Raw genomic sequence first — 23,293 nt, 5'->3', positions numbered from 1 at the left:
AAATAAGGCCACGGGTGTTGGGGCAAGTTAAAACCAGGAGTTTCTTCTATAATGTTTTACTCTCAAAATATTCTGCTGGCTGTTGAACTGAAGCTGAACTGTATGTTGGTGATAAGTAGATGCCACCAAGCACCAATTAAAATAAGTTCAACACAGAGCATGAGCTCTACCCTGATTGGTGGCTTGCTGCGTGCTTGAGCAGTTTTTAGTAACTCATAAAAATTTTTTAAAAAGAACAACTGATTTCACAAAATGTACTGTATTTGAGTAAAAAGTACGATATCTGACTTTGAAATGTAGCGAAGTTAAAGTAAAAGTCTCCCGAAATGGAAGTTTTTAAGTAAAGTACAGATACGTGGAAAAAACTACTTAAGTACAGCAACGAACTAATTTAGTGGGTAAAGATTTTTACAATTTATCAATAATTGTATGGGATATTTTGTGTAGATTTATAGCATGTAACTACAAAATGTAGAAATGTTTGGAGTAGCATGGGGGCAATACTTATAGAATGAGGGAAGTGCAAGGTTGGGCCTATGTGGCTTACAAATCATTATATTTGATTACACAAAATGAATTATTATTGTTATTTATAAATGAATATAGTCTATATCATCATCCTTCTAGCCTCTTACCGAAGACCCGCAGTTCAGCGTTGGCTTGGATCACTCCATGGCGATTCTCAGCTATGCACTGGTACATCCCTGAGTCATGAGTTGTCAGTTCTTTGAAGTGCAACTCGTGCTTGCGATACTGTTGAAGTATACAGACAATAATCTTATACTCACTCTGATTATTTTATGCTCAGTGAACTCTGTAAACTCTTGTAAAAGAGAGCATTCACTGACAGTTTTATTGACAGTGAAGCTAATTTGCATGCAGAGTGTGTTTGGAGGGTAGCTCCTGCTGTGTTACGTCCCCTGCATACACTCTCAAGCTTCTGGAGCAGAACTTACTGTTGCCATGGCTGTTTGTGCAATAGTGTTGGCACCCGTTTAGCATTGAGCATTGAGCCTAGAGTTTGCCTAATTGACTCTGTGCCCTAATTTAGAGGGCTGAGAATGCTTAAAGCCTGAACTGCAACGAAACATTTTCCGGGCAGACACCAATCAACAGAGAGATCCTGATGTTTTTATGCGCATGTTGTTAGCAGGCTCAATTGAAAAGATTGTTGTGGAATGTTGGAGTGCATTAGCTGTAGCATGGATCTGTAGATGGACAGCCCCCATGGCATGGCATGGATCTGTAGATGGACAGCCGAGAAAAATGCCGTTCAAAGCCATTAAACTAATAATCTGAGAATGGAGAGCGGTTTAAGGTAAATACCATTTGGCCATTTTTCAAGAAGTATACATGAGGCTTGGGTTTTCCACCGGCCACGCAGGACATGGTGTAGTCACTGCCGATGTCCCTCTCGCTGCTGCTGATGTGCTCCACCCAGTCCGGAGCAGCTGGAGGAAAGAAACACGCCAAAAAATGCCTAATAGCATTAACTGTTCTGACACTTCTGAGGCTTAGACTAACATATGGTACTAAAACATACCATTTATCCACATTTATAAATGATCAGTACATGTATTCATACATTTTAGACAATTTAATACATTTTAGGTTTATTATACAGAATAAAGTGTGTACTTCCAAATAAAGTGTTATAATGTGATTATGATGTATGCTTAGATATGTTCAATAAAAGGATTTGGGTACTTTTGGGAACAGCTGTATGTATATTAGGATAATTTGACCCATCAGTCGACTCCATTCCTATATGTGGAAAGTGGTAGCTTTGTAGTTAAGATGATGGACTTCTGCTGTATAAATTGGATAATTGTAAGTCTGGATAAAGGTATCTGGCAAATGCCATAAAGAGTATGGTAAAGTTCATTTAATGTTCATTGCTGAAGGCGACACGAAACTAACTACTTTCAAATAATTAACATTATTCTGTTCAAATGTACTAAATGTTTTGAACTAAATCATGTTTTAAGATTTTTTTAGACCCATCACCTCTTCATATAAAGAGGCGGTATTACTGTAGTATTTATAGTATTTTGTAGTAGTTATTAGTGGCCATGGGGATATTATGTATCAATAGTTCTAGATTATTTGGATTTGTATGAAACATATTTGAATTTATTATTTCAATAAATATATAATAATTGCATTAAATGCTTGTATGTTGATAATGTGTTCATGAAAAAAACCTTCAGTCAGTTTCATACACTGTAGGGTCTAAAACCACATTTAAAAATGTGGATTTTTTTCTCTACATGAACAAAAATTTTAAAAAGTGAAATATATGCAGTATATAAAAAGAATTGTATTATAAAAGATGCACAACACCCTTTATATTCAGTATTAAAAATGCTGTACAATCTCTAAGTCAATCTATAAATGTTAGCACATTTTATGATATTGACTATTTTAACTCAAAAGGTCAGATTTGCTGTGAGATTAATCCCCTGCACTGATGCATTTGTTTAGATTGCACTCCGCCGGATTTGATGTAACATGGATAATTAAGTTCTACATAAAATAGTAAAGTCTGTATCATCGCAAGTGCACTCTGTCATCAAAGTAAAACAAGCTCTTACCAAAATTATGATATGCAAGTAAATATTCCTAAAAATTTCACTCAAATTATTGCTGATATTATTTGTTGTGAAAACCTTTATGTTGAAGTAAAAATAAAGCATTATCTCAGAGAGAAATTAAATGACTCTCTTATTGAATTTATATATTTCAAAAACCTCCCATAAAAGTAAACAGACATTCACATGATATTAGGCTCAACAATTTTAACAGAATGGCCTGATTGGAATTAGAAATATGTGCCTGGTGCAATTTCTATTACAGAGATTACATTGAGGTTACATTTTTACTTTTGATGAAGAGCTTTGAGAATAAGTGTTGCTAAATGCAAAAATGCCATTCTACCCTGTTATCATAAGAATCCAGCATCGGTATCCTATGCACACCTTAATTCAGCATACAGTATTCCTTTTTTTTAAATATTCGTTAATTAGTCTTAAATAAACGAGAGGCAATACTTAAAAAAAAATCAGCTAAAGAAAATGTTTACTAGTGGTTTAAACCCAGAATTTGATGATCTAGCTGCTCATAGGATATATCTATTAAATAAGTTAGAGAAAAAGTTTGTAGAGCAAAATAAACAATTGTTTATGTGTATAAGTGATTGAAATCCATGGTGCAAAACCTGATGACGATATATAGTCTTTGTGTCAAAGTAAAACTGTGTTTCGGCATAAAATAAGATAATTATTATTATTATTATTATTATTATTATTATTATTTGTCATAAACCAATCTACCATCTGTACTTTGAAGCCTATAATTTTCACAAATAATGCTATGTGTATTGCTGCAATATTGTGACTACTGAGAGTCTTCACAGCAGTCCTACCTTCCACATAGAGGTTCGCTTTGTGCCAGTCTTTGCCTTTTGAGTTGATCGCCTCACACTTGTACGCTCCCTCATCCTCGTACTGTACGTTAAAGATGCGCAAAAGTCCTCCTGCCTTGCTGATCTCATGATAAACAGGCAGCTCTCCATCCACTTTCCTCCATTTGATCTGGGGAATGGGACTGGGCCAGACATTGCAAAACAGTTCCACACATTGCATTCAATAAGAGAAATACAAAAACAGCTCCTGCATTCTATCAGAAAGTAAATGCACTCACTTTCCCAATGCAAAACACTCCAGGGTGATGTTCTGGCCAACCAGAGCATACGTGTCCGGAAACATCACTTTTATATCAGCTGCGTATTCCCGAACAGACCCTGGAAACAGTAAATATTATCACCGTGCTGAATCATTTTGATTTTAGAGGGCATTTTCCTCCATCAACCTCTGGCTAAAAAAAAATATTAGTCATGTTATACTGGAATGCACAGCACACTGGTGTTTTTTTTTGCATCAGTCTAAATAGCATGCTTGGTTCAGAACATTTTGGCTCAAAATATTTGCCTACAGGATGGCAGCTGAGGCATGCTGTGCAAACACGACACATGAATAAACATTTGAAAATGGCTTTAAATGTGGGGCAAGATGGAGCCTAAGGCTCATGTTGTTCTTCAGTAATGGAGTCATAGATGAAGTAATGCACAAAGAAATATGAGATGTGTGTGGGGAGTGAAATAAAAGATTATCTGCTCCTGTGTCCTTTAGTCATTTTATGTGCTACAGTATCCGACTTCCAGACCGCAATAAACACTTTAGCTACAATACAGTATTATAAAAAAGCTTATTTCTAGTGATTAACTACTAGTACTATACTAGCATCAAAATAATAACTATACAAGCACAATAATATTATATATAATAAAACAAAAAAGGGGAAATCTTTATTCGTGTTGGTATTTCATTTGAACTGGGAAGTGTCTGGCGTTAAACTAATCCAAAATGAAATCAGGTTAGGCCAAGGGGAAAAAAACTGGCTGACTGTTTTTAGGCAAAATGTTTCTGCTTACTCATTCAAGCCGTGTGTCAGAACACAAATAGGCATTTATTAATGGACCCACAAAAAGAGCTCCGGGGTGGGGAAAGAAACAACTGCCTCCAAAAAGTCCTTGATTCTTCTCCTTCCAGCTTTATACAGACACACAAAAGACTTTCGACTTCTTAAGCTGTTGTTTCTGCCTCAGTGGCAAAAGCATAATTAATCACCATTTCCATCCAGCCTGCACTGCCTTACCAAAGTAGCACTGCAATGACAGCTCAGTGATTTTAATAGGCCATAGCCACACTGTCACACTCCTTTAAAAATAAAATGCTGAACTAAATTATTCGACATGTATTTTTACAAAGATTTAGACAAACAGAATTTGTGTTGTCATACATGTTTAAATGATTTCATGACATTTGTGACAGTTTTTACATGCTGTGAGATGTATTTCCTGTCTGGGTATTTATGTCTATAAGCTTTGAGCTTAATGGGATTTTTACTATTTGATTTACACCATTTGAAGGTGCAAAAGATACTTATTGTGACAGAAAAGGATAATTACATAAAAATGCAAGGTAATGGATTCACCCACTGGGTCAATACGACGTTAAATCACCTTTAGCTGTAATTAGTGCATTTCGGCAAGTCCCTATCAGCTTTCCAGATATTTTTGCCCACTCATTTTAGCAAACTGACAAACATATATTAAAAAAAATGATTTTTAAATCTTGCCTCAGATCCTCAAAAAGATCAAACTGACAGAGTTACTGATAAATTCAGGTTCTCCTCAGTTTGTTCCAGACTTGTTTTGATGGCTACTTGGGCTTCAGAATGACTACTCATGGCAACTGGTTGTGCCAGAAATAATAAAAAGGTTTCACAGCAATAGTGGTAAATATTTATGCAATAAGTGGAGCAGTTAATGGAGACACTGCATTATGACTATTTAGTCTACTTCAGTTACATATTTTAACAATGCTTTATGCTGGAAAAAGTTCAAGGAGGTTGAAAACGGTTGCGACACACAATGACATTCTGAAAATCTACGTAAAAAGATATAAAAAAGTAAGGCATACTCTCGGTCTGTGGGACTAAAGGGATAAACTTGCTGAAGACACTCTTAGCAATGGATAAGCTGGAGACAAAGCAGGAGTAGTTCCCTCGGTCAGAAGCCTCTACTTTAGCGATATAGAGATTTCCTGTGGTCTGAGAGACAAAACGCCTCTTATCCAGCGGGATGAAAATGGGAAATTCATTCAGCATCCAGCGAAAGGTAAGATCATCTAAACAAGAGAAAATAAACACTGTTAAACATGCCAGGATTCGTTATGTATATAATAGTAGGATAATATAAAGATATTATGCATAAGGTATTGAATTAACCTGGGAAATGTGGAGGTGGAGCACATAACAGCACCACTCCCTGACCTTCTTTCACACGCACAGCTTCTCTCTCCTCTGTTGAAAACATGTCTAAATCTGTGGGTTTAAAACGGAATGAATTTAATTCTGGCTCCTTCTCTAGCACAGTGCTTTGTAACCTCCCGAGGTGACCTTCCGTTAAAAAAAAACTCTTCTAATAAACAAAAGCACAAAAAAGCAATTTCACATAATACGCTCATCATCTTTTCATTTCCTTTATTACTGGTATCCATGATTTAGCACAATCCGTACAAGCATTTAAAAACGTTGACACCTGAAATTAATTGCCCACTCTCCTCATATCGCAGTGCTTAAGTGTTTAAAGGCATGAACTTGGACTTTTTTTTTTGGCAAATGCTACCCGAGCGTTTACATAAAGCTGAATCAAGGATAAAAAAATCCAAGGTGGCTTCCCTAAAACAAAAACGCCATTACATGATGGCGTCTCTTGACGCTACAACCATCACTCACATCCAAACTCGACGAACGCCTCTCGACTGAGGACCGTGCCGAACTCATTTGTCGCCATGCAAGAGTAGTTCCCAGCGTGTTTGCTATTATCAGGTCTGCTGATGACCAGATTTCCCCCCATCATGCCGTAGTGCACGTTACCCTCCTCCGGGATCTCAAGCTCCAAGCCATTCATCCTCCACCTGCAAACAGGGAGAGGAAGATGGAAGGAGGGACATGCATGCTGTTATTACAGATGGAGCTGATAAATAAAAAACAGGCATTATATTAAAAATCAAATACAATATGCGGGCGATTTACATCAAATACACTCTAGATTTGTAGTGATCTATCCATAGATGTGCCATGGAAAAGCTTTATGTACAAATATTTTTATATCTCTCCATCTGTTTGCCTGTCAGCCCTGTACAGTAGGTGCTCTTGAAGTGAAGCCAGCTCAACGGGAAATGAGCTAGAGATGCTAAATCTCCTTCTCCAAATGGCCTCTGACTTTAAGGGGCAGATTACGATGGAATGACTGTAACTGAGAAGAGATGGAGGGGAAAATTGAATTAGGGGGGTTGGGTGCTGAGAAGAACAGGGTTACAGCAGCGGATTAATCCAAGGCACAGAAAGGGTCAAACCCCTGATGGAAATGAAGTGTGCAAGAGGATCGGTGGCTCAAGGGCCATGAGACCAGCTGAGTAAAATCTATGAGGAGGATCACACAAACATGATTAATGATCTTACACCTGCGTCATGATGTGCCTCGTAAAAGCTCTGAATCCTATTGCAAAAGTGCAGGAATTGGAACGAGTGCTGAGAGATGCACCCTCTGCTACCGATAAAAACCTAATCCCAGCACGAAACAATTCAAAGCATATGTTACTTGTATGTGGCAGGTGGGCTGGATCGTGCTCGGCATGTCATGATTATCTTGTCTTCTTGAGACTCCTCAGGGTAGATGGTGTCAAATGGCTGCTCCTCAAAAACAGGTCCATAACCTGAAGATTCGTCTGCGGTACATACACATACAAACAGACAAATAATGATACCTTTGTGTAAAATCTGTAAAACCCGCTAGTGAGACCATCCATAAGGACTTAAAAAAATTGGTCTTATAGCTTTTACAAAACAAGAGCAACATGCAGAGCTAAGACTTAAAACCAGTTTATATGACTTGCACAATAAATTCACAATATAGCACAAATAAAAAGGTATACTCAGGTTTTAAGTCACGGTTCTAGTGCTATGGATTCTTTTGCGTTTTCATGGATGCTTTCAGTACTGAGTGAGTAGCAACAGTAACTAGTTTCCTTTTATACCACTGGTATTGTTGCATAAGTTTATTAATAGTAATAATTAAAAAATGCACCCAGTCGTGGACGAGTACTTGAGTTAAAATAGAGACACAGTACGTAAGTACTTAAGTACAGTACTTAGTTATCCAAGTACTATGATTTATGGCTATTATGTCCTATTATAATTTTTATGACAAGACTCTTTGCTTAATCAACTCAGTTTATGTAAAAAGAATCTCATGATACTTCTAGCACACCATCTATTAATAAGATGATATTAATAATTTAAACACTCATTGATATCTAATAAATTATCATGAGTCCCTCACAAACCTCTTTTTCAAAAAAGAAAAATCATGTAAATAAGGCCATGGGTGCTGGGGCAATTTAAAGTCAGGAGTTTCTTCTATCATTTATTTCCTCAAAATGTTTTGCTTGATGTTGAACTGATGCTGAACTGTATGTTCGCCTTAAGTAGATACCACCAATCGGCGATGGCGATTCTAGCTTAAATGACGCCCCCTGGGTGAACCACGTCATGACCCAACATCTCCCCCATTGATTAGTTTTAGCTTTGAAAAGCTCCTCTCTGCTTCAGCTACCATTACTGGATGAGTAAGACATATTCTGAGAGCTCCATTTGATGTATAAATATCACCCTAAATGCAATTATTGCACAATTAAATTCACATGTCATTGTGCACAATTTAGAAAAGTCTCAAAACCAAGATTTTTTGGCTGATTGTAACCATTAAACATCATACAACATTTATATCCTTATAATATGTCTTTTAAATTAGCCTTTTGTTCTGCACTGGAACTTAGTTTAGGACCTCTTCAATATAATCACAGAAAATTAATTAATTAATTAATTAATTGATGTCACCTCAATTAAAGGTATCCAAATCAACAAGCGCTGTTTAACTACAATCCAACTAGACTAGTTAAGCTGTAATTGTTTTGTTGCTACCCACATTATGATAAACTTTATACTATAAATTATAAAGTTATGCAGCTAAAAGAAATCATGTTGCTCTATGAGTAAAAGCATACACTATAATTCATAACCTAAGCAGTTATTAGCCAATTTCACTAAAAGCTTATACTATCCTTATAACGAGATGAGTGATAGAGATGCATATACACCTTTAACTTTTGCACATTTTCCACCTACTTCTTTCCTCTTTTTTTTTATTTAGACTCCTGAAGGTTTAGACCTTTTTTGTCTTCCATAATTTTAAGTTGGATTCAGCTCACCACACTATAAAAATAAATAAATAAAAGATCTACAAATATTTAATACAAAAATATTATAATCTACATTACAAGTTCTAATAAACTTGAAGCTGATGTTCATGTAAATATACAATTGTCCACCTGACAGTGAAATTAAATGCTAATTGTCTTAACATAATATAACCATGGTAATATGATTGGTTTCTATTAATATCAGTGGCTATGTTTGACAAATTTTGTATCAAGGGTCCCTGCCCCATGTCTCTATCGCTTAAGGGACCGTGACCTGAAAAACTTTGATGACCCCCTGCTATACAATATGGACAAAAGTTTGTGGAATCCTGGCCATTGAGGTTCATATGTGCTTTTTGAACATCTTATTCCACATTTTTTTACATGCTGTTATAATAACCTTAACTTTTCTGGGAAGATGTGTCACTATATTTTGGAGTGTGTTTGACGAGGCACATGAGCTCATACAGCCACAAGGGCTTTAATAAAGTCATGTACTGATGATCCTCACTGATGGTTAGGAGGTCTGAAGTGTAGGCAATGTTCCAATTCCAAAATCCCATGTACAAAATAAGTTCATGGGGCTTGCTTTGAAAACAGGGGCATTGCCATGCTGAAACATTTGGGTTTCCTTGTTCAATTAAAGGGAAAATTTTATTGTATCGCATCCAAAGGAAGCCTTTAAAATTGTGTTAACAGTTTGGGGAAGAACCACATATGGCTGGACAAGTCCGGTGTCACAATACTTAGTCAATATTAAAAGTCTTAGTCTCTCTTTCCATCTTTCTGTCTGACTATCTATAATCAATTACAATTAGCATTTCTTGTACTTTTGTAAATTCTATTTAAATAAAAAAAAAAAACCACAACTGATTTTTGATTGGATCATGTATAGACTTGCATATGATTTCGCTGAATTCCCAAAAGCCTAATTTGTCTCTGTGTCTAATTGCTAATCTAAACTGCCATATACATTTGCATGCTTTGGGTAGATTAATGAAGAACACTGAAATGTTAAAAGCTAAGGGTAGCACACATGACGCACTGTGGTAATTAGTGCAAAATGAGCTTTCGGTGTCTGTCATTCATGTTTGCTACTGTACTACGAAGGTTATTTGTAATCCAGACAGCTAGAGTCATAAAAAAAACCTGTCTGAAACAGTGACTTCAATCAACCTGCTGTTTGTATTAGAGACATGCCAGGCTAATTAGCCTCAGCCAGTCAATAGGGAGGCAAACATCAAACGCAGAGTCAGACAAAAACAAGTTGAATAACTAATGAGCCAAATAGAGCTCCTGCAAATTCTAATATCCAGACTGTGTGTGGATGTGTCTTAAGGTGTGTGTATATATATGCTCAATGCTTTCACTATCATTAACAATACCTACAATGATTCAACCTTTATTTTCATTAAAAGAATTATAATAATAATAATCTTTAAAAAAAAAAGAGCCGACATCCAGTATTTCCAGATCACCATTACAATGGAATAAACTCTACATTTTCATAGAACTCTATTCTAAATAAAATAATTTATTGTTTATGTATAATGTTGTTAATAATTAATGGTAAGATGAAATTTTAAGAAAAACTAGCTCACACTGGGCATTAGACAATGAGAGGTAGCACAATAGCAGAAATTCAGTTGAATCCTTCTATTGAGACTTGGAAAATGGTGCTTTAGTGAAACAATACAGTTTGAGAAGCAGCAGAACTGAAATGAAGTGTAGTAAGGAGATATAGTTACATACTGTAGACCGAAATAATTATTATTTAAGAAGGGGGGAAAAAAGAGACAGATGGCAGAGAGTTGAGTTTCAGCAGGGCACAGTTTGCAGAGCACATGAATAGTGGGCAATTTCTGCTCTCCTCCTTCTCTCCCGTTCTCTGAAATTTGTGTGATTTTGATTGATATATAAAATGGTCTCAGCTGGTGTATAAATGTTAAAAAAGAGAAAGAAATAACCAATTTCAGTAACCATTAAATGCAGTTCTGTCCATCACTGGTGTGTCGTTATAGTGAGTGATTTCAGTAGTGAGCCAAGGCTCCACTGTGTCATCTTCGAAAAGTGTGTCATCTGACTGACTCAATCTAGAGTCACATGGACAATCCAGTACCATAACACACAAAAAACAACACTACAATACACAACAATCTATATTCCTTAAATCAACGACAGATTCTTGCTGTTTCTCTTCACGGGATTTGATCTGTATAATAAAATGTGTATTTGGGTTATTTATTTAACCATTTTTTTTATCTTATTAATATGGTTTTCAGAGTGTAAAGAAGTAGGAGCATATGAAATATATCCACACAGAGGTAACCATCACCTGACCTCTAATAGTCATTAACTGGGTACTTCCCTACTGTAAACCCTACCCTTAAATTTTAACCCTAGTCCTTCATTTTAACCCTAACCCATAACTTTTAACCCTAAACCTTCATAATTTGCCCTTTCCCCTTAACCTCAACCTTAAATCATAACCCTAACCCTTAACTTGTAATCATAACTCTTCATCCAACACCTCACCTTCAACCCTTAACCTTAAACCTCCACACTGTACCAGTAATCCTAACCCTGAATATTAACCTATCCCATAACCATATCGCTTAACCCCTTACCCTTACCCTAACACTAACCCTGACCATAACCCAGTTTACTTCAGTAATCTAAACCCTAACCTTTAACTCTAACCTCTAACCCTAACCATAACCCTTATCCGAACCCTTAACCTTAACTCTACCACTAACCCCTAGCCCTACCCCTAATCCCAACCTGTAACACTAACCCCTAACCCCATCCTTAAACTCTAAACCTGACCCTAACTCTACCCCAACCCTAACCTTTAACCTTAACCCTAACTCCCTCACCACATCCATGAACCTCCTTCTTGGCCTTCCTCTTTTCTTCCTTCCTGGCAGCTCCATCCTCAGCATTCTCCTAACCAATATAATCCATGTCACTCCTCTGCACATGTCCAAACCATCTTAATCTCACATTCCTCATCTTGTCTCCAAAGCATCCTACATGTGCTGTCCCTCTAATAAACTTATTTCTAATTCTGTCTATCCTCATCACTCGCAATGAAAATCTCAACATCTTCAGCTCTGCTACCTCCTGCTCCACCTCCTGTCTTTCTGTTAATGCCACTTTCTCTAAACTATACAACATCGCAGGTCTCACCACAGTCTTATAAACTGCCTAGTCTAAAATGTAAAACTGTAAATATGAGCGTGCATGCTTTAATGTGACTGACTCTCATTTTATCTTAGTCACTGTTTATTTTATTCTAATTTTAAATTACCTTTGTCTGAGTTTACTGATTCAGACTGTGAGTCGAGCTTTACCTGTCTTAAAGTTTGAGATTTTAAATTACATTTTCACTTCGCCCAATATCCTCTTTACACATGACCTTTACTACTCTGGGTCCAATATGATACTTATAATAGCTGCTTCTATTTCTTCCACAATTAAAGCATATTCGCACATCCCACAAGGTAGTATATATTCGACAACCGGTTGGCTCAATATAAGGAAACAATTGAAAGATCTCCGAACTGCCAGTAGTGTGTTCTTAAATTTATTACAATGCATACACATGGCGGCATCCCGGCTAATTCAAAGATTGGTTATCAAATGTGTCTAACTGTTGAACATGTGTAGACAAGGTGACTTACATAATTGCAGTGTATTTAGAAAGTTTTTTTTAATTGAATTGAAATTGTAAAATGTTAATATATTTGATGCAAGTAATATAAAAAGCATAGTAGGATATGCAAACAAGACCAATTTGCATGTTTTATAAAGGCTTTTAATTTTAATTTGCATTTTATTTTTGCAAATAATCAAATTCAGACATGTTTAAGGTCCCCTGGTGGTCTAGTGGTTAAGACGCAGCGCCCCCACCGCTGCGACCCGGGTTCGATTCCCGGTCAGGGAACCATCCCCAGCCACTCTCAGTGCCGGTCCCAAGCCCGGATAGATTGGGGAGGGTTGCGTTAGGAAGGGCATCCAGCGTAAAACACGTGCCAAATCAAACGTGCGGAGGATCCGCTGTGGCGACCCCTAACGGGAGAAGCCGAAAGAAACTTATGTTTGAACTGATCACAGTAATGAAACATGTTTCTGCATGGTAATAGTTGTTTTTTTAATAAAGAAATTCAATAAATAGCCAGTTCTCTATTAAATAACAGGTAAATAATAAGTCTGTGTTAACACAAGTATAGTATAGCCCTCAACATTTGTCCAGTAACTTAGACGATCCTTAGTTGTCAGCAGTGCAAAAGGTTTCACTTAGAAAGTTTTAACTGCCTGGAAATCCAGTAACTGCTGAGGATTAGGTAATGAGAATGAGAATCCAGTAAATAGACATCTAAACAAAATCTATTGTTTTGGCAGAGCTAGCAATAGCCAGTAAGATCTAATAAACTTTCCACAATCTGGTTTAAATCCTGTGAGCCAATCCAATACAAACTGCTTTTCAGGAACCATTAGGTCATGGCTTATTTATGGAAGGCTATCTCACTGCCATGGCTTTGGACCACACATCACTAAATCACAATGACAAAAGACATGATTGCAACAAGCACAGCACAATATATCACAATCCACCATACAATATATCACATAGTATGATGCACTGCAATATGAACTGTATGAATATGCACTGTAATATGAAAAATAGAAAGTGTGTAATATAAGAAGTACACTTATACTATGCTCATTCTAATATCATAATAAAACAGCTCATAGTAATATAAATATTTTGCATAATGTAATTTTTTACAAATAGCAGTATAACAAATGTTAAACATTTCCATATTTGTAACAGAAACTATATATTTTTTGTTCACTTACAGTTCCTCAGGAACCACAGTATGCCTCAGCTATAATGATCAGTGTGCAAAAAACAGTACCAAAAATTGCTTTCCAGTTATTATTATTAGTATTATTAGTATTATTATTATTAATTAACCCGTTATAAAATTAAATTGATACTATCCAAATTATATAGAAATAATTTACATCATCTGGTTTGTTCTATACTAGAAAAAATACAGCACACAGTTTTTTCCTTTTATTTAACAAATTTTACAGCTGCATGTAAATCTAGCAGTTAATACTCCAAGTAGTTAATAAACCAAACAAATATAAAAAAACAACATCTATATACCCTAATGCAACTTAAAACCATTATATGAATATAGGTTCCTTATGAAAACCTCTAGATCTACATCTCCTCTTCTAGCCCCTCATTCCTAGTACATTTAGACACTTTTCCTCAAAATAATCAAGATTATTATATAATTTAAAAGTTATAAATGCCTCATGCACGTTCGAGTTGCAAACTTCCAAAGTAGCGACAAAACCTTCGCATTGTAAGCTTTCGTAGATGCGAACAAACCATGGAAGTAGCTGACGTGCCTGCCGGACATTGTCACATGCGTGCACCCTCTGCTGAAAGCGGTTGTACAGTAGTACAGTGCTCATTCAAAGCCCAGGTTGTCCGAAAGCAAGGCGGAAAAGCAAGAAAAAATAATCAAAGCTTGTCCGAAGGGAAAGACGATAGACATCGCTTGTTCGTATAACATGAATCCTTCAAATATCAACACAATTCTAAAGAACAAGGACAAGATCATGGAACATGTGAAGTCTGCTCTGCCAATGATGTCAACAACAATATCGAGTTATCGATAATATTGAGAGTACAAATGTTTTATTACCAGTATATTTGAGTTTGTTTTTTTTATGCATTACATTGTATATTTGTGTCAAAGTTGTATAAACCTTTGTCGAACTTTTGAACAAAGCGGACATATGAAGTCAGGGACTTACTTTCTACTTCACAAAGAGTAAGAATGAAAAAAAAATTATTCATAAGAAGACAGCTATCACACTAGCTCCTCAGGCTTTGAACAGTCCACATGGGAGCAAGAGTCCAACATACTAAAGTGATCAAAGACAAAATGTCTGCCTGCCAAAGAACACGTGACTCTGTCAAGTCTTTGATAGAAAATTAGATGAGTGTGCTTTTCATGTGTGATGGTGTGACTGCCAAATGATCCAAATCTGAAGAGCATGGTAAGCAAGTGTGCAAAAAAAAAAATTTAATACATTCTATAATATAATCTTACATTGAACATTTTGGTCACATTTTACTGCTTTGGTTGTTAATTAGCATTGCTGAGAGGCTAAAGATAAATGCCAGTAACTGACTGCGTGCTCGGGTTTTTGAGCTGTAGGAAACCCTGCCTGCAGTGTTGTTTACGCATACTGATGTTCTTGGTACAACAAGCCTCATTTTTCATTCATCTTCATGTTCTACTGTAGATCATTTATAATTTATACCAGGGGTCACCAACCTTTTTGAATCTGAGAGCTACTTATTGGGTACCGATTAATGTGAAGGGCTACCAGTTTGATACACACAGTTTTCAGTTTGATCTGAAGTAACAAATTTGCTCAATTTACATTTTATTATATGTTATTATTAATAATTAATGATGTTCATCTATGTAAAGACACTGATAATGTTAATGATTTCTTATAATAATTATCAACAATAATTCAACAAAGTAGGAAACTAGTATGAAAGCTATTTTTGGAAAAGGCCCACAGGCTACTCATGTGGTCCCACGGGCACCAGGTGACCCCTGATTTATACTAATACCACAGGTACAAATAATATGAAAATTCAATGAGGATGTAGGTAAGAAATCTGTTTTGAGAAGTAACATGGGGAAAACAATTTGTGAACTAAAACCTCATGTGAATCAGCTGGATATTAACTTTGACAATCATCTAAATCAGTGATATATATAAAAGTGGTGTAAAGGGGTGGTACACGTGTACCGAATGCAATCATTTTTATCTCCGGAACATAGTTAAAATCTGAGTCTCCTCTGGGACTTATTAAGCAGCAAGCCGCATGGTTTGTTTAGTCTCCGCCTCGCAATTTAAGCACATTTATTAATTATTATCAAACTTGAAAAATAAATAATAAATAATTTGCCTCCATGTTATGTTCTGACTGGAAGCATCTGCTTCTGCCGCCTGCTGGATTGACCTTGTATCTTGTATTTAAAACATTAAAGTCCTTTCATATCTGCATCTCCTAATCAACAAATGGATTTGAACTTATTTTAGTAAAATCTTTTAATTTAAGAATGTAAGAGTAGTAGTAGTAGAAGCAGTGCTTTTCAGGCACTCATAGTCTCATATTTATTGTCTTTGCCTCGTGCATTGGGTGGGACTGCATCAACTGATACTCTGCTTACGTAAACACAAAATGGTCAGTACCAATGACAAACAACTATGTGGATATCATACACGGTAAACAGCTACAAAAGATTGATTATACTCACCAAAAACCCCGGCTGCTCCACCATACACAGCTGGAAGAAAGAAAGAAAAGGAAAAAATGGCTGATTTCATTTTGATAAAAGGTAATTGGCCATTTTAGGCCATTTTAAAGAATGCAAATGCTCAAACCAATGCTTTTATTAGATGCCTAAAATCAGGAACACTATATAATAAGAACTATAAAACTAAATTATAACAATTTATTATTACTGTTTATACTCAAATTAATTATATGCCCTGCTTTCTGCCTGAAAGTCTTTTGAATTTGAATGTATTCATTCATCACACAAGTTTATTCAAAGCGATATACAATTAAGCTGAGCAGTTGAGGTTTTATGTGTGTTATGATGTATTTCTGGCTTTCTGTATGTTTCTTCTACACTGTAATATCTATTTAGTATTTGCAGGTCAGAAATAAAGCTATATGTGCAATGTAGCATATATAAAAAAACTTTGTTAGCTGGAAACAAAAACTCAGAATTTATTGTTTACTGGAAGGTTCTTGACTTAGTTGAAACCAGATTCTTGTTTGTTGATTCTGTGGTATTTGGAAGTGGTTATTGTTTTATGCTAATTAGTTCTCTTAGGCATAAGTTTCAGTCTCCTTTAAGGTGTATATTTTGGGAAAGGCTAACTAAGAAATATTGAAGGTGTATTCAGCTCAATATTAAAGTTGTTTTGCCTTAAATCTCTTTTTACTCTTGATTCTATTAACAGCTGACATGGGTTAGCATATTTTAGAGCTTTATGCTAGTTTTAGCATAAGTTGCCTAGGGGAGGCTTTCTTTCCACTGTTAATGCAACCATAGCTAGCAACCCTAAACCTAGCTATTGTTTTTTTGGGGGGGAAGAAATGGCAAGCGGCCAAATAAAAGAGAAAATTGGGTCAAATTATGATTTCCAAAAACAGTAAATATTTTCCATTTTTCAGTTCAAAATGTTCTATGATGAAAGCAAAACTCTAGAATAAAAAAAAAAACAGACAGTCTAATCTGAAATACACACAGAAGGTGATATGCTACAGATTTATCTCATGAGATCAGGAGATGCTCTTTGCTTGGCACTCTTTCTGCTCTGATCTTTAGCCCATTAAGCACAGTTTTTTCTGGCCGGATATGAAATTGCTGCTCCTAATCATTTGGATAATCTCTAGATGGGCTAATGTGAGAAGACAGCCACATTCTAATCTCAATGCAATTAACCAGAGCTGACAGACTAGGCTCCCATCGTTTTAATGAATATAGAGGGAGAAATACTGTAGGAAAGGAGCAAGAATACTGGAGGAGAAGTAAGGAAAAAAGAAGAATGAACAACACTGCAAGGAATACTCACAGCCGGAGAATAGTGCGAGGGACAGAGCAAGCAGGAGTGGTATGAGATGACACATGGTTCTGGGGTGAAAGTGCTCCAAGACAAGGGCTTAATGTAGAAGCTGTTGTGGCATTAGCAGTGTTTCCTAAAAATAAAAAGAAAATATATTAATGTAAGCAAGAAGCAAACAGGTTACTGTATATACCCAGTACCAATGCTGAATTCTGTACTAATGCACCAAACATTACAAGAGCAATACTGTGACAGATTCAAATAAGCCTTTCCCGTCCATTTCGTATTCATCATATTCAGTATTTTATTATTGAATGCTTTTATATGTTCATTTGCTTTTAACTAAAACATATTTCAACAAACAAGCAATTTACACTGGAGATACACAGGAAACAACAATTTCTTGCACACATACAGTTTGCACAGGCCACCTCCGGCAAAACAAATTATTGAAAAATCAAAACTGACATTTTTCCTCACTCATATAGGTGAATGAGGCAATAGTCACATATTTGTTGGCAATACTTGCTATGGAGAATGTATGGGAAACTAAGTGTCCCTGAATCACAAACTAAAACTGACAAACTCTAGGTAGGATAGTCAAAATGACAAGTGACAACTGTTTTGAAATAATGTGTCAAGAAACAACAGTAGCCACAACTAGTGTTTAAAAGGGTTTAATATTTTACTAAATGAAATAACTGTATAAATGTGCACCATTCAGTACATTATGACATTATAACATTATGACAGGTTAATTGAATAACACTATTATCTCTTAATCATGGTACCTGTTAGTGGGTGGGATATATTAGGCAGCAAGTAAACATTTTGTCCTCAAAGTTGTTAAAATCAGGAAAAATTAGCAAGCATAAGGCTTTGTCAAGTTTGACAAGGGCCACATTGTAATGACTAGATGACTGGGTCAAAACATCTTCAAACTGCAGCTCTTGTGGGCTGTTCCCAGTTTGCAGTGGTCAGTATTTATCTAAAGTAGTCCAAGAAAAGGTGAACCGGCGACAGAGTCATGTGTGGCCAAGGCTTATTGATGCCCGTGTGGTCCGATCCAACAAACGAGCTCCTGTAGCTCAAATAGCTACAGAGAAAGAAGTTAATGCTGTTAATGCTTGATGGGTCAGGACTGTTTTGGCAGCAAAAGGGGTCCGACACTATATTAGACAACCGGTCATAATGTTATATCTGCTCGGTGTATTTTGCAATTAACTGTACTTGTAGCGGAGAACCTTGAGCCAAGAGGGGTTCTCCTCATTCAGATGAGAGGCATAGAAAAGCCCTGACAAAAAGTAACAAAACTTGGACATGGGAAGAGTTTAGGGTGGACATAGAAAAAAAAAGATTTTGTCTCAAAGATCTTCTTGCAACCTGTTTGAAATTTCATGGAAAAAAGCGAGACCCTAGACAACATCTAAAGAAAGGATATTGCTGGTCATATGAGGGATCATGATGAGAAATGCCTTAACACAGTGGACTTCCTTCCTTCAGTGCCAGATATCTTTGATGTTTTGTCATTTATCATTGTATCTGAGGTAACCATGACTCTTCAAGGTGGATTAGAAATGTAAGACAGCATCTTTTGATTGACAATTGGGAATGGGGTTCCCTATAAAAAAATGGAAATTAAAAAGAAAAGAGGCCCAATAGCTGTATCCCAGTTCCCATTTCCAGGGATATCACCTTAGAACAGCAGGTAAAGTCTATGCTATGGCTATGGAAAGAAGACTACATCTTGTAGTTGAACCTAGGATTCAAGAAGAACTTACAGTAGCATGTTCTACCCAGGAGGCTGAACGGTGGACTTTTTCACAGATTTGCAAGAAGGAAAGGACATACACTTGTCCAGTCTACATATTTTGAAAATGACCTTTTTTTCTGTGCCTCAACATTTGGTGTGGAAAGTAACACACTAAAAATTGCATCCACTTCTTGGTGATGAGTCCAATCTGCCCATGACACTGTCAAAGGTGTTCTTGTCTCTACTCGAGTTCATGATTTTCATGGATGAGATATCAAGATATAGTCAAGGTTTGAGAGGTGTCCACTATGGGGGTGTATTTGTAGATGTTCTCTTGGCACCATCCAAAATAGACCTCTGACATGCACTTGAATGTTTTTCAACTAAGTGTGAACCAGGTGGAAAGAGAATCATGCCTTGCAAGTTTGATGTTAGAAGAAAAGACCTGAGGGCACACTGGCACACTGTTTACCTGTCAATCCACATCCCTTTTCATATCCTTACATATCATCATGAGCTGGGGCAGTGACTGAAAGAATAAGACTTCTAGTATTAACATCAAAGAGGTCACCATCAAAGAAAGTACTATAATCATAATGTGTTCCTCTGAGCCATGAATTACATTAAATACACATTTCTTTTGGAAGCTGGTTCATCATAAGGCCCATTTAACGAGATTAGAAGCATTTGTTTACAGCTGCTGGACTGAGAAATCCATGTGTAATGGCATCACACACATACACACACAATCACACACGATCACACACTCATGTAATGGCTTAGATTTACAGCTGGACCAAGACACACAGTGGGGATTTCATCTGCACACTGATGGTTTCCTAGCAACACCCCTCAAAAGGAGCAGTTGTATTTGGTAGGCCTCTTTTAGTGACAATGAATTAGTCTATACGAATTTGCATCTGGCAGCCCACTGTTGTAGGACAGCATGATCCACAGGGAGCTTGGGTCATCTAGTAAACGCAGAGGTGTCCATCTAGTAAACGCTTTTACCAAAGCAAATAATACAACAGCATGCAGTCATTAAACAGTGACAATGACACACACACACATTGCTGCCTCACATTTACATACAGATACATAATAAAAATGCATTATAAAAAATAAAATCTAAAATCTCTGATCCCAGGGCATCATCTGTATTCATGGCTTCACTAAAGAATGACAGATGCATTTCACATTCCTAGAACTAAAGAAGCTATAAGATTTAATTCCAGTGTGTAGTCATGTAACAATAAGTAGTTAAAGTATGAATCACTGAGTCCATTTTCAGCTGTGTAAAGAGTACCTGAAAATCATACTTGAGTAAAAGTATAGATACCTTACTGCAAAATCTTAATCCATTACAAGTACAAAGCCACCAATTCCAATATGACTCAAATAAAAGTATCTGATTTGAACAGTACTTGAGTATTTTTTTCATATTGGACGTAGGTTCAAAGATGCACTAGTCCTTAACACCAAGACACGTTAGTGAAAAGCTAGAAACAATTTGATTTGGTTTTATTTCCTAAAATACAAATCAAATTAGACACCTCAACACTGCATTAACCATCAACACAACAGCATCTTCTACATGCCAGAATGAAACAAAGATCAAACAAGTTGGTCAAAAAAAAGACAAGGTTGTAAAGAAATCTTTCAAAAAGCTATCTTCAATTAACAAATACAATTACAGTATCATGTAAAACGCCTGGCATTCAGCAAGTTGCTAATTTGCCTTTATGTGGAGTAGCTTTATTTGATGCAAAAAGAGAAATCACAATCTAGTAAATCTACATATTGTATCATAAATGTAGTTAAGTAGAGAGTAGAAGTTGCTTGTATCTTTGATACTCAGTAAAACTACGAAGTAGCCAAAAACTGCAAAGGCAAAAATAACATCATAATTTATTGGCAGATGCAGTAGCCCTATTGTTAGCAAACATGCTTCCTTTAACGGTAGAGCATTTAATATTACTTCAATGCAAATGGTTTATTATGCTTTCGTTTTGTCTAATGAGCATCATCTTAGATATAAACATAATTAAATAACAGTAAGATAGTTACATTAATCACCACTAAACTAAACTTTCAATATCTTTTTATAAAATTATTGCTTATTGCTTTATTAAAAAGAAATTCTAAGCAGTTCTACCAGGAGAAGCTCTACTTAACATCCTTTATTTAAATATCACAATGTAATATTATTACCTAGAGGAAAAATTATATATAGGGGTGAAAAAATTATAGGTTTTTTTGTGGTTTTTTTGGAAATGTGATTGAGTAGGAATTAAGTTCCCTGGTGGTTTAGTGGTTAGGATGCGACGCTTTCACCGCTGCGGCCTGGGGTTCGATTTCCGGTCAGGGAACCGACCCCAACCATTAGGGATGCACAAGCCAGTGCACTCTTAGTGCCCGTCCCAAGCCCGGATAAATGGGGAGGGTTGCGTTAGGAAGGGCATCCAGCGTAAAAACATGTGCCAGTTTGAACATGTGGATCATGTATACGGATGATCCGCTGTGGCAACCCGTAACAGGAGACGCCGAAAGAAAGTTTTTGTTTAATTGAGTAGGAATTAAGTTTTACATTTCAACCCTGAAAATAATACTTAAATATAGTAATATGCAGTTTCTCAAGTGCAGGTTCAGTTTGTACTCAAGTACAATGTATAGTACCTCAAGAATTTTCCATCCCTGCAAATTATTCATCAAGCATTGGTCAGTAGCACAACAGGCAGCGATGTTCAGCACAGACACGCATTATCTATTTAATGGAGACTCCATTCTGTTGCGGAGGATGTCCTGGATGTACTGCTGTGCTGTATCTTATCTAAATAAATGGATTTCCATAGAGTTGGGGAAGACTAGCATCCCAACAGAGCTACTAAATGATTCCATTACAGGAGAGTGCCTGGACCTCTTACATCCGACTCTATTAGCGTGAAGACAGCCCAGGGGGAACACAACACCTGCGATACAAAAAATGCTAACTCATTTATCTCTACACTAGAAAAGCCTTCAGAAACTGCAAGGAATGGCAGAAAAAAACCAAGTGACAAGCAGTCACTCTAAAACCTCGAGTCATGTGCAAAAAATTTGTTCACATTTTGACACACTCTGGTCATATTAATCATAATTAAAAAAAAACCCTGCCTGGATTTCATTTTTTTAATAGCTAACTTGACAATTGAATAATAATTTGCCTTGAAACTATTCAAACAATAAACACATTCTGAATACACAATATTCTGTTATAGATACTGTATAATGCTGAATATTATGCATGAGTAACTGTGTATGCAGAGCATTTCATTATATTTAAACTTAAAATAATTATTTTCATTGTGTCAATACATCTTCCAATTTCAGCACCGACTCTACATTTATTGTGCTACAGCTACAGAAATAAACCAATTTCAGTTCAACCAGCAATGCTGTTTAACTGCAAGATATGCAGGTGCTAGCAACTGAAGCATTGCTTGGAAAAAATGCTGTTCATTGGTTATTGAGTCGGGGGGAAAAGCTGAGATGCTCAGGACCTAAATTTTCCCTTCTACAGCCTGTAGCCGAGGTCCTAAAGAGAAACCTATAAATCCATCACCATAGTGACTGCCAGCACCGGTTCATAAACAAGAGATGCTTTACGTGACTGTAATGGCCAACAGATCATGTCACTATCAGTACGGCCCCAAATAAAGGCATGTATTCATGATGAAGTGTCCATCCAGGCAGCAGAGCTAAACCCTATATTCAATGAGGATTGCTGCATGGCATGCTAACGTTAATTACTCATACTGCATGAGACAAGACATGGCAAACATCGAATGGATAAATTAAGGTAATTCAGATTCTTTTGTAAATGCAAATTAAAAATAATTACATAAAAATGACCTACGATAGAAAAATAGGGCAAAGCAAATACTCAAAAATGTGAGGCAAGCACATAGTCAGAGGATCGGAA

The 23,293-nt window shown here is 36.4% G+C and overlaps 1 protein-coding gene across 2 annotated transcripts in view; it reads right to left on the bottom strand.

Moving 5' to 3' along the window:
• The window catches only part of cntn1a (contactin 1a), a 71,193-nt gene that overhangs the window by 19,355 nt on the left and 28,545 nt on the right, over positions 1 to 23,293 (bottom strand). For both annotated transcript variants that reach the window (XM_046859598.1, XM_046859599.1), the window contains exons 2-11: positions 17,589 to 17,712; positions 16,259 to 16,288; positions 7,229 to 7,355; positions 6,361 to 6,542; positions 5,851 to 5,946; positions 5,544 to 5,750; positions 3,703 to 3,802; positions 3,425 to 3,606; positions 1,327 to 1,451; positions 636 to 753 (exon numbers count right to left, since the gene is read on the bottom strand). In XM_046859598.1, coding sequence (XP_046715554.1) covers positions 636 to 753; positions 1,327 to 1,451; positions 3,425 to 3,606; positions 3,703 to 3,802; positions 5,544 to 5,750; positions 5,851 to 5,946; positions 6,361 to 6,542; positions 7,229 to 7,355; positions 16,259 to 16,288; positions 17,589 to 17,643 — 1,222 coding nt within the window. In that variant the 5' untranslated portion in view covers positions 17,644 to 17,712. The remainder of the gene's footprint in view (positions 1 to 635; positions 754 to 1,326; positions 1,452 to 3,424; positions 3,607 to 3,702; positions 3,803 to 5,543; positions 5,751 to 5,850; positions 5,947 to 6,360; positions 6,543 to 7,228; positions 7,356 to 16,258; positions 16,289 to 17,588; positions 17,713 to 23,293) is intronic.

The sequence above is a fragment of the Silurus meridionalis genome, chromosome 10 (genome assembly GCF_014805685.1).
Source record: "Silurus meridionalis isolate SWU-2019-XX chromosome 10, ASM1480568v1, whole genome shotgun sequence".
Taxonomy (NCBI): Eukaryota; Metazoa; Chordata; class Actinopteri; order Siluriformes; family Siluridae; genus Silurus; species Silurus meridionalis.
The sequence above is the reverse complement of the archived record's forward strand: the minus strand, read 5'-3'. Positions and strand labels throughout refer to the sequence as shown.